This window comes from Mirounga angustirostris, unplaced genomic scaffold, assembly GCF_029215605.1.
Source record: "Mirounga angustirostris isolate CCGP_5_RB_7025 unplaced genomic scaffold, mMirAng1.0.hap1 SCAF_1, whole genome shotgun sequence".
NCBI classification, from domain to species: Eukaryota; Metazoa; Chordata; class Mammalia; order Carnivora; family Phocidae; genus Mirounga; species Mirounga angustirostris.
In genome coordinates, this window is record NW_026991709.1 from 70,492,054 (window position 1) to 70,504,439 (window position 12,386).

Genomic DNA, 12,386 nt, shown 5'->3' on the forward strand with positions numbered 1-12,386 from the left:
CTATCATATCTCTGTTGACAATGTGCAGGATAACTTGCATCACTGGCGTTTGTCAGCGACCTGTAAGAAACATTCAAGAAGAAAGAGGAACCTCTACCTATGAATATTTTTTTAAAAGGAAGCACATGCTAAATCCTGGCAAGACTGAAGAAGGTAGTATTTGAGAGGGGCCCAAGAAACAAAGTACACCACTCACTTTCTTAAATAAAGCCAAATTATCTGAGTCATCTTGCTTGTATAATCATTCTTAAAGTATCGCTTGTATCACTTAGTGCATCATTTTATTTATTTTAAGATTGCATTTATTTATTTGAAGAGAGAGACACAGCGAGAGAGGGAACACAAGCAGGGGGAGTGGGAGAGGGAGAAGCAGGCTCCCCGCCGAGCAGGGAGCCCGATGTGGGACTCGATCCCAGGACCCTGGGATCATGACCTGAGCCGAAGGCAGACGCTTAACGACTGAGCCACCCAGGAGCCCCAGTGCATCATTTTAGAAACAGAAGACAACAGAGAGATAATTAAAGGTCCCAGTGTCCTTAATGTCGGGAAGTAGTAGAGCATTCAGTAATGTGAGAGACCATTTTTGGTGTTTCATGACTGGGGGCTAGGAGAGCACTACTGGCATTTAGTGGAGAGAAGACAGGAATGCTGTAGGACATTGAAAATGCCTCCCCTCCCACAAAGACTGCTCACACCTTCATTTCAGACTTATGACCTCCAGAACTGTGAGAGAATAAATGTGTGTAAAGCCTTGCAGTTTGTGGTAATTTGTTACAGCAGCCACAGGAAATAAATACAAGTGCTACATCTTCTGAAGCGGATAGAACAGTCCTACACAACAAAAAACTGTCCCAGCCAAAATGCCAATAACACTCCCACTGAACTAAATAGGAATATGAAGAAGTGAAGGTTAACTGAGGAGGCAGAGAAAAAGTATGGAGAGCTAAATGATATAGGGGAAAGGAATAGTGATCAAGTTTAATCAAGTTGCAAGTTCTACCTATACATTCAGAGGTAATAACTATTTTTGATGGGTCAGCTGTAAAAAATTTGAACTTCTACCTTATTATATTCAGAATAAAACACCTATCTTTTTTAAAGGGGCGGGACTAATAACACAAGTTTGCAGATTTAAACTATCTGTACACTTGTTTATATAGGCTTATTTTTTTCCCCAAAGATTTTATTGGCTTATTTGAGAGAGAGAGAGAGAAACAGCATGAGAGGAGAGGGTCAGAGGGAGAAGCAGGCTCCCCACCGAGCCAGGAGCCTGACGTGGGACTCGATCCCAGGACTCCGGGACCATGACCTGAGCCGAAGGCAGTTGCTTAACCAACTGAGCCACCCAAGCACCCCAAATAGGCTTATTTTTGAGGTCTCAATATTACAGGCAGCAACAGGATGGCTTAATCTAACCCTGCTTCTTAGTGTGTTCAGGCTGCTCTAACAAAAATACCTTTGACTGTGTGGCTTAAACAACAAACATTTATTTCTCACAGCTCTGGAAGCTGGGAAGTCCAAGATCAAGGGTCCAGAAGATTTAGTATGTGGTACAGGCCTGCTTCCTGGTTCAAAGACAGCTGTCTTGGGGGCACCTTGCTGGCTCAGTCAGTAGAGCATGCGACTCTTGATTTTGGGGTTGTCAGTTTGAGCCCTACACTAGGTGTAAAGATTACTTAAGAAAATAAAAAAAAATTTTTTTAAGTATATTAAAAAAAAAAAAAAGAACAAAAACAGCTGTCTTCTTACTGTGTCCTCACAGAAGGGGCAAGAGTTCCCTGGGGTCTCTTTTTTAAGGATACTAGTCCCACTCATGAGAGCTCCATCCTCATTACCTAATCACCTCCCAAAGGCCCCCACCTCCTCATACCACCACATAAAGGGTTTAGGATCTCAACATATGAAATCTGGGAGGGGCACACAAAAATTCAATCTATAATCTATGGCAGGAGCTCCACTTTACTATTTCTCACTACATGAACCCTTTTCATTTACTCCTTCTCTTCCTTGCATCTGTTTTAAGCCTGCTAATGGCACCAAAGTGTATTATTCAACCCAGCCTGTGGTATACAATTCACCAGTGGCCATTTCTTTGCTGCTGCCTCTTAGTTCACACTCTCTCCATTAATGACTTGATATAGGAAATAACCCAAAACCTGTAATGCAGTTATCTCCACCACAGCTGAAGAAAGAATCAAGAGATTTTCCAAACTATAGTAGTCCCTTATGCCTATCCTCTATATCACTTTCAAGTGCCAAAAAAATTAGTCTCTCCTCCACTACTTTCAAGGAACCAAAGTAGAGCAGTCAGACAGAGACAGAGACAGAGACAGAGAGAGAGAAGAAAAGAAAAAGAGAAGAATCCCTCTGTAAAGCCCTTATTATCCCAGGATAGAGAACGGAAAAAATTAGTCTCTCCACTACTTTCAAGGAACCAAAGTAGAGCAGTCAGAGAGAGAAAGAGAGAGAGAGAGAAGGAAAGGAAAGGAAAGGAAAGGAAAGGAAAGGAAAGGAAAGAACCCCTCTACAGAGCCCTTATTATCCCAGAAGGATAGAGAACAGAAATGATAGAGACCCAAAGAGACTGCTTTTTAGTTCTACCTATCCCCCAGAAATGATAACAAAGTAAGCTCGACTGTCCACCTAGGAAACAGGAGTGAGTGGCAGTTGCAAGAAGTAAGGTGAAAGCTAACCTCATCAGTCTCCCAGCCTCAAGTTTTTAAGCATTCAGGAATTGAAAACATTAAAAAACAAAAACAAACAAACAAACAAAAACACCAAAAATTTATACCCAGAAAACTAAATTTATTAAGTATAAGAGAAACGAAATGACTGAGTTAGCGGACAGATAAACAAAGCTCATTTTTGTTGGATCAACAAAGGAAACTATAGTGAGGGTAGTAGTAATATGGTGAAAAATGCATAGGCTAGGAGTAAAGACACCAGAATTCTAGTCCCTATTCTGCCATTACCTAAGACCATGCTACCCAAAGTGTGGTCCTGAGACCAGCTATCTCTAGTCCATGACAAGATTAAAAGAGAAATTCTAAAAATAAATAAGTAAATAAATAAAAGAGAAATTCTAGTGTAAGCATTTCGAAACTTTTCTAACAATTTGATAGAGTAATTTTATGTCTGTGGAATCTAATAATTAAAAGTTCAGGCTTAAAAGATTTATGGACGGCAAATTATCATATGAAAAATGCCCAATATCATTAGTCACTAGGGAAATGCAAATTAAAACCACAATGCTATACCATTATACACCTATTAAAATGACTACAAAATATTAAAAATACCAAATGAACAAAAAATAAAATAAAAATAAAAATAGAGGGCGCCTGGGTGGCTCAGTAGTTTAGCGTCTGCCTTCAGCTCAGGTCATGATCCCAGGGTCCTGGGATCGAGCCCCACATCGGGCTCCCTGCTCCTCAGGAGGCCTGCTTCTCCCTCTGCCTGCTGCTCCCCCTGCTTGTGCTCTCTCTCTCTCTGTGTCAAATAAATAAATAAAATCTTTAAAAAAAAAAAAATAGAATAATAAAAAAAAAAAAAACCAAATGGGCAACTGAACTCTCATACATTGCTGATGGGAATGGTAATCATGACCTTGGAAAACAGTTTAGCAATTTCTTAAAGTTATATACCTATCATATAATCCAATTATCCCACTTTAGGTATTTATCCAAGGGAAATGAAAACTTACATTCACACACTTGTATGCTAATGTTTTTAGCAGCTTTATTTATAATCTCCCAAACTGGAAACAGCACAATTATCCATTCACTTAATGAATGGATAAACAAATTGTAGTATATCCACTCAATGGTATACTATTCACCAATAAAAAGGAACAACGATATGAATGAATCTCAAATGCAGTATGCTAATTGAAAGAAGCCAGACTCAAAAGGCTACATACTGTGATTCCATTTATATGACATTCTGGAAAAGAAAAACAATAGACAAAAAGATTAGGCTATAGGTGGGGGGAGGGATTGACTACAAAGGGGCAGGAGGAATTTTCTGAGGATGATAGAACTGTTTTGCAACTTCACTGTAGTTACAGAATTGTACACAGTTATTAAAATTCATAACTACACATTTAAAAAGGGCAGATTTTACTGCATGCAAATTATACCTTAATTTTAAAAAGAATTTGGGCTTATATTTTCTGTTATTTTTATCTCATTTTTCAAGCAATTAATTTTTATTGTATTTTATAAAAGTACTGGTCGGGGTGCCTGGGTGGCTCAGTCGTTAAGCGTCTGCCTTCAGCTCAGGTCATGATCCCAGTGTCCTGGGATCAAGCCCCGCATCGGGCTCTCTGCTCAGCGGGAAACCTGCTTCTCCCTCTCCCACTCCCCCTGCTTGTGTTCCCTCTCTCGCTGTGTCTCTCTCTGTCAAAGAAGTAAATAAAATCTTTAAAAAAAAAAAAAAATTTTAAAGTACTGGTCCTTGAAGACTGAAAATTAAAAAAAAGGGGGGGGTCCTTTCCTCCAAAAAAGTTTGAAGAGCACTGACCTAGTCATATAAACCTAAGTCACTTTACTGCTCATTTGATTAACTCAGAAATGAGTCAAGATGGTTTTTAAGATATCTTCCAGCCCAGGGGGCACTGGGTCACTCAGTCAGTTGAGCGTTGGGCCGACTCTTGATTTCAGCTCAGGTCATGATCTCAGGGTTGTGAGATCCAGCCCAACATCCGGCTCTGCGCATGCCATGGAGCCTGCTTAAGATTCTCTCTCACCCTCTCCCACTGCCCCTCCCACCCTCTTAAAAAAATCTATGAATATTCAATGATTTCTGGTTTCCTCAAGTGCCTACATAATATCTGAGTTACTACCATACTCCTGATGTTGGAAGTACCATTACATTCTCCTGATTTTCCTCTTAAATCTTTGGTTTCTCTGTACTTTCTTCTTTGCACTGTGTCAGATGTTAGTGTTCCTTCAGCTTTGTGTCTTGGAGCCTACTGTATTCTCAGAGTACACTCTCCCCTGCAAAATGCTATTCACATTTACACTTCAACCGCCATCGCTACAACTCCTCAGATGACACTCCTCTTTCTAGACCCAAATAGTCATTTGTTTATTGAACAGTCCACTTGGAAGTCTCAGGCAGCAACTTATCTGAAACTGAACTAATCATCTTCTCCCCAAACCTCTTCCACTATCCCATATCCTTCACAAATAGCACCATTATATACCTAGATGTCCAAAACAGAATCCTAAGCTTCATTCTGACTCCTCTGACTTCTTCCCATATCTTTCTTCCCTTATCTTCCACTTCTCTGCCACAAACTTATTTCAATAAGGACACCAGTGTCTTTCTTGGATTAAAGCAACAGTTTTCTACTTATCTCAATGCCTACCTCTTCTCCACTATAGCCAAGTAACTCTTTCTAAAAAATCTAAATCTGGTTATGTCATTCCCCCAATTAAATTTTTCATTGACTCCCCACTACACTAGAATACAGCCAAGATTTAACATGGGTTACAAAGCCCTTCCTAATCTGGCACGCCCCCCACTATCTCTTCAGTTCAATTTACTGCATCTCCCACTAACTATGCCCTATTCATTTGGAATTATCATCAACTCCCTAAATCTACTGTCTCTTCTTTCTTGTGTCTTGTATGTGTGTTTATCTGTCCCTCTCTCCTCCAGGCCTTTGTACATGTTCCTCCTGTAGGAAACATCTCTCCTGCAAGTTTTTTTTTTTCTTTCTTTTTTTTTTAAATTAAGTTTTAGCTAAGAAATTATTTCTTCTGGGAAACCTTTCTTTACCTCCATCTTTTGTGCTCCCATAAGAGCTACCTACCATTCTCCCATTGTATTATAATACCTATGTATGTGTCTGTATTCCCATTAACCTTTATGCTTTTTGAGCACAGACACCTTGTCTTGCTCATAGTAGTATTTCCAGGATCTGAACCATGCCAGGCACATAGTAGTCCATCAATACTGAATTTATTAGTAAGATTCCATTGACAACTCAAAATTTATTACCTCTCTAAATTCTGCTCAAACATCATCACCTCCTGAAATAGTTCTTACAATTCCAAGAGTTTCCTCTTGATATCTAGAACGCTTACAACCATCTTTCCTGACAGAGAACTTAAACACAGTTTAATACTAACCCAAGAGAAATGTATTGTAGAAAAGAATATGAATCGAAATTGGCCACAAAGCCAAAAACTCCACATACCACAGTTTCTAATTTCTGTAACAAATATGCATTCATATAACAGTTTTAGACAAAGTTAAACTAAGGTCTCTTCTATAATTTCATTAAGTACATGAGTGCCCACTATGCATGAAGTTTTATGGAATTCTATACTAACTCCTGTTTTCTTCTCAGCCTCCACTTTCTGTTCCCTCACATTTTGTCCTTACCTTCTATTGCCTGTTTATTTTTACCAATTCTATAGAGCATCTATATATTCCCTCATCTCATGAAATTATTCTGATTACATCTGTGCATTTTGTCTATGTGTGGCTGGATGTCAGCCCAAGCTGGTGTTAATGGAATACTGCCATGGTTCAAAACATTAAAAATTGTTCTTTTGGGGGGTACCTGGCTGGCTCAGTTGGAGAAGCATGCAACTCTTGATCCTGGGGTCGTGAGTTCAAGCCCCACACTGGGTGTAGAGATTACTTAAATAAATTTTTTAATTGTCCTTTTGGAATTACATTCAGATCCAGCAGCACATTCCTTCCTCATGTTTTAAAAACTGATACGACTTTTGAAAGCAGTTAACAGTCATTCAAACCCAAGTACGGTGAATATCAAGGGAGATCAAACTGATAATACTGTAAAATGTAGTGGACTATAAAGTAACAGGACTGGTTTTCTATGCAACTTCAAATGACTCTAACATCAACGGTAAAGATATACAGTTTCTCAATGTGAGTATTTCAAAGACTGTCACTTCCCTTGGCTTATCAGAGTTTGATCACAGAAAAAATATTTATGATGTAATATTAATTGAAAAGCTATTCTAGGGGCACCTGGATGGCTCAGTCGTTAAGCATCTGCCTTCCACTCAGGTCATGATCCCAGGATCCCAGGATGGAGCCCCACATCAGGCTCCCTGCTTGGCGGGGAGTCTGCTTCACCCTCTCCCTCTCCCTGCCGCTCCCCCTGCTTGTGCTCTCTGTCAAATAAATAAATAAAATCTTAAAAAAAAAATTGCTGTTGTGAGAGATTAGTTTTTACTTTTTTCAAAATCATTTCATGTTATGATTTGTGTGTGTGTGTGATTTTTTAAGTATTTTTTTTTTTAAATCAAGGGTCAGGGTGCCTGGCTGGCTCAGTCAGGAGAACACATGACTCTTAATCTCAGAGTCGCAAGTTCAAGCCCCACATTAGGCATGGAGCCTACTTAAAAATAAATAAATAAAAATAGGGGCGCCTGGGTGGCTCAGTCTGTTAAGTGTCTGCCTTTTGGCTCCGGTCATGATCTCAGGGTCCTGGGATGGAGCCCCGCCTTGGGGACTCTGATTTTCCCTCTCCCTCTGCCCCTCTTCCCTGCTTGCATTTGTGTGTGTGTGCTCTCTCTCAAATAAATTAAAATCTTTAAATAAATAAAAATCAGTCAATACACCTGAAGCTAAAATAATATCATGTTGAACTCTATTCAAATAGAAATAAGAAAAAAATCGAGTCATTACTTCATACTCATAAATCATATAGAGAGATGTGTTCTACTTAGTGAGAAATAAGACTTAAAATTGTTTTCTGTTCTATTTTTAAAGCCACAGAAAAGGTAAGGCTCACATTTTTGAAAATGCATTGCTTTCACCAGAATGTTGAGCTTCCAGAAAGTAAAATCTTTTTGAAATCACAGCATAAGCTCTTAAGGTCAATTTAATTCATCCAGCAATGAGTAAGTATCAAATACCTTTTTATCATAAAAACTACAATTTTAAAATATATGTGGAAAGAACCCCAAACTTTCCTTTTTAATATATGTGAAAAAGACCAAAGGGGTTAATCATGTGTTTCTAACAGTTAATCACTGTCTTGTAAAAAAAAAAAAATCTCCAAAGTTATTATTTTTTAAAGTTTTTTTAATTTATTCAAGTAATCTCTACACCCAATGTGGGGCTCGAACTCACGACCCTGAAATCAAGAGTCGCATGCTCTTCTGACTGAGCCTGCCAAGAGCCCCAGAATCCTCAAAATTATTAATAGAAATTCATAATACATTAAGAACAATCTAAGGTATTTTCCCTTTTGCAGACTTCCAGATACCATTGTCTACTAAGGGTCTCCGACCTGATTCAGGAATAGAAAGGCCTGTGGCCAGGAAACAAGCCATGTAAGCTAGCATAGAATTAAACCAAATAAGTGAGCCATTTTATCTCACCACACTTTGGGTTTTGTCCATATTTAACAAAAACGCTGAATTAGAAGAAATAATGTGAGGTTCTGAGTTCCTGAAGGGGTGGTAATTAACATAAAAAACTGAAATTAAATAGGTGGCATCTTAAACCAACTCTAGAAAAATCTAAAAATTAATAATAACCACTTCTATATCTGATTCACTACAAAAATTTTTCTATAGAAAAATAATGCTGCAATATTAACTTATATACACATTAATTTTCTAATTTTCCCAATAACAGCAATCTGCTTAGACACTGGGAAATGCATTAGATCTTTAATAGTCCAATCACAAAAGTTTTAAAATATTAAGAAAAGTTGATCATTCCATCCCTCATCCCAATTTTACTTCAAATTTTACTTTACCAATTTTGACGTGATGTTTCATGCCCACCAGCTAGATAATGCATCAAACGTCTAGTTGTCATTGCAGAGCAAAAGAAAAAACTAGCTTTAAATTATAAAACAGCAACGTGCATACAACCTGTCTGGTTAGAACAATATAAAATTTTACTTAACCAGATCTTATATGTCAAACTCTAGGTACATTAACAGTAGAAACATTCTCTGCACCCAACAAATAACCAGATAAAGTACAGATCTGCTCAGAAAGGGAACTAACATTCTAACCTCCTTCCAAAATGACAAACTAGAACGGCAAAATTACACTCAGGCACATGGAGTACTCTTCTCTCAAATCACTCCACAGAGAACTTCATCATTTGCTCCGCCCTCTAATAACTCATGCAAAAAAAGTTCAGCACCATCAGAGAGAAACAAGGCATAGAGAATTCATAGAATGGCTTAGGGCCTTTCCTCCAGGCGGCAAGAGGATCTGCGTGTGCCCTTCGCAGGGGTCCAAAGGAAAATAACCGAGGATTTGGGGGATGCTGACACCCAAAAACTGACTTTCTCTCAAAGAAGTTTCTGCCGCCATCCCTATTTTATCAGCAGGAGGCTCCGGCGCCATCGTCCCAGTCTTTATTATTTTATTATGGGGAGGTGGGAAACGCCACCCAGGATTCCTCCCGGCCTTCCCTATTAAGGTTGGGGGGGTTCCCCCTCATTCTTCTCTTAAAACCTCTGTCTTGAAGGTGCTTCTCAGCACCCCCCCTTTCTAGCGGCCTATCCCCCAGGATCGGTAAAGGCACTGCCGAACCCACCAGCCTCGTCGTTAAGGCGGGAGGGCCCGAGCACGCCAGGGCCACGGCGATGGCTCTGAGGGGCCCAGAAAGGGGAAGGGCAGGCCAGGGACTGGGGGAGAATGACCTGGCCGAGGAAGAATGGAAAAAGGAGGTGAGAGATGCACTGCACCCCACGGCTGCACAGAGAAGAGAAGGTAATGAAGGAGGAGGAGGGCGGTGGCCCGGGTGCGGCCCCCCACCTCTCCCGCCCCCAGGTCCCCGGGCCGGCGGGGGCGGATGAGATCGGCCCATTCCCCGGGTCTTGGATGACAATGGGGGCATTGGGGGTGAGTGGGGGTGTCTCCCTCCACACTGCGAGAAGACCGAGAACGAGGTATGGGGTGCGCGGGGGGGCTGTCTCCCGCCTGAACCCGGAGACCCGACGCCGTCGTCGCCTCTTCCTCAGAAGGGAGGACGGGAGCTGTGGGGAAAGCCCGAGGGAGAAATGCATGAAGGTAAGGGGAAGCCCGGGGCGGAACGGCCGTCCGCTCCAGACCCCACTCTCCACCTTCCGGTAACCGCGTCTCTTACCGGTGATGGCGGTGAACTGCTGAATTAACCCCTTCAGCGCCGAGGACGCCGCGGAGCCCCCGTGGGCAGCCATCTTACCGCCGCCGCCGCTGCCGCCGAACAACAACACAGACACACACGGACCGCCCTCCCCCACTTCGCCGCGCCGTTTGCGCAGGCTCATTGACCGCCCCCAAGCTCCGCCCCCCGCCCCCCGCCCCCCCCCCCGCGGAGATCGGCGCAGGCGCACTTCCAGGCCGGTCCGGGAGCGCTATCTGCTCTCCCGGTTGGTTGGCTGCTCGGTAGCTGCCTCCCGGCAGCATCCTTTACAACCTCTGGTGCCTTCCTCTTCAAGCTCCAAGGCCAGTCTCATAGATGTGATATCTGTTCCTGGTTTCCGAGATAAGCTTCAGCGAGCTCGGCAGATAGTAGGCTCTTTGCGTTTCAACTTCACAAGTTTTATTGACAGACCCAACTGCCGATGACAGTTTTTCCTTCTTTTTTTGCAGCTCCATAGCCCTCTGCTAGGTTTCCTACAGCTCTTATCAAAATACAAATCCTACATCATCGCACTGAAGCGTCTCTCGCACCTGCTCCCCAACCTCCAAACTAATTGCCTAGCTTTCCTTCAATAAATTTGTCAACCCATGTCTCCCCTCAAGGTCTCAGTTTCCTCACCTATAAAACGAGGAGGTGTCATTTAGGTAAAAATAAAACGTGTATTTGTATATATAGTATATGTATATATGTATAGAATGAGCACTGGAAAGTTGTACTCAAAAGGATACTGGTGACGCCTAGAGAGGGGAGCAATAAAGGGGATGGCAAAAGAAGACTCTGAGAGTTTTTTTATCCTTTTTTTTTTTTTTTTAAGATTTTTAAAATTTGGAGTGCCTGGGTGGCTCAATCCTTAAGCGTCTGCCTTCGGCTCAGGTCATGATCCCAGTCAGGGTGGAGCCCCACATCCGGCTCCCTGCTCCGCGGGAAGCCTGCTTCTCCCTCTCCCACTCCCTCTGTTTGTGTTCCCTCTCTCGCTGTGTCTCTCTCTGTCAAATAAATAAATAAAAGCTTAAAAAAAAGATTTTTAAAATTTATTTTAGAAAGAGCGAGCGTGTGGGTGAGTTGGGGAAGGGCAGAGGGAGAGGGGCAAGCAGACTCACTGAGAGCTGAAAATGTTGGGCTGGATCTCATGACCCTGAGATCATGACCTGAGCAGAAATCAAGAGTCAGAGGCTCAACCCACAGAGCCACCCAGGTGTCCCTATCTTTTATTTTTAAACAAAGATAATATTAGTATATTACTTATATTTTTAAAACAATTATAGGGGTGCACTCAAATCTGATGATCTCTCCCTTAATTTATGAGAACAAAATTAAGGAGACTCAATTTAGAGTCTAACCTCCCACCCACATATTTTGCATCTACATAGGAAAATGGCCCAGTGAAAGATGAGAGGAGTCATGTGGAGAACTGACCCATCCTAAGAGTGTGTAAATGTGCTATTGGGGTGAATTAAGAAATAACTAAGTCAGGGGTGCCTGGGTGGCTCAGTCGTTAAGTGTCTGCCTTCCGCTTAGGTCATGATCCCAGTGTCCTGGAATCGAGCCCCGCATCCGCATCCAGCTCCCTGCTCAGCGGGAAGCCTGCTTCTCCCTCTCCCACTCCCCCTGCTTGTGTTCCCTCTCTCGCTGTCTCTCTCTCTCTGTCAAAATAAATAAATAAAATCTTAAAAAAAAAAAGAACCAAAATAACTATAGGGTTATAGCTTCAGGAAGATATGACTGATATCTTACGATTGAAGATATGATTGATACGATATCAGAAAACAGACTCCTGATCAAGAGTATTGTCAATTAAATGACAAAGAATTGGTCCTAGCACCACCTCCAGATTGCTGCAATTCTCTGGGTGTGTTGAGGAATCCTAAGGACCAGTCATGGATTTGGGAAGCTGTTTGGCTCACATTGACACAGAAATGCAAAAAAGGAGAGGAAAACAAGGGCAAGAAACAGTGTGACCTCTTCCTTATTTTTTTGAGAGTGAGTGATAGAGTTTTATTAAGTGAGGATATAGGAAAAGCTCTCAGGAGTGAGAAGGGTCCTGACAGGGTCCTTTCCTTACTATTTTTTTAAAAATCTTTTTTTTTTTAAGTAATTTCTACAACCAATGTGGGACTTGAACTCACAACTCTGGGATCAAGAATTGCACACTCCATGGGGCACCCGGGTGGCTAAGTCGGTTAAACATCTGACTCTTGATTTCAGCTCAGGTCATGATCCCAGGATCCTGGGATTGAGCCCCGTGT

At 41.7% G+C, this 12,386-nt stretch overlaps 1 protein-coding gene across 1 annotated transcript in view; it reads right to left on the reverse strand.

Moving 5' to 3' along the window:
- The window catches only part of UBXN7 (UBX domain protein 7), a 58,864-nt gene extending 48,584 nt beyond the window's left edge, over positions 1-10,280 (reverse strand). The window contains exon 1 of the mRNA XM_045903084.3: positions 10,102-10,280. Coding sequence (XP_045759040.1) covers positions 10,102-10,264 — 163 coding nt within the window. The 5' untranslated portion in view covers positions 10,265-10,280. The remainder of the gene's footprint in view (positions 1-10,101) is intronic.
- Positions 10,281-12,386: the final 2,106 nt, after the last annotated feature.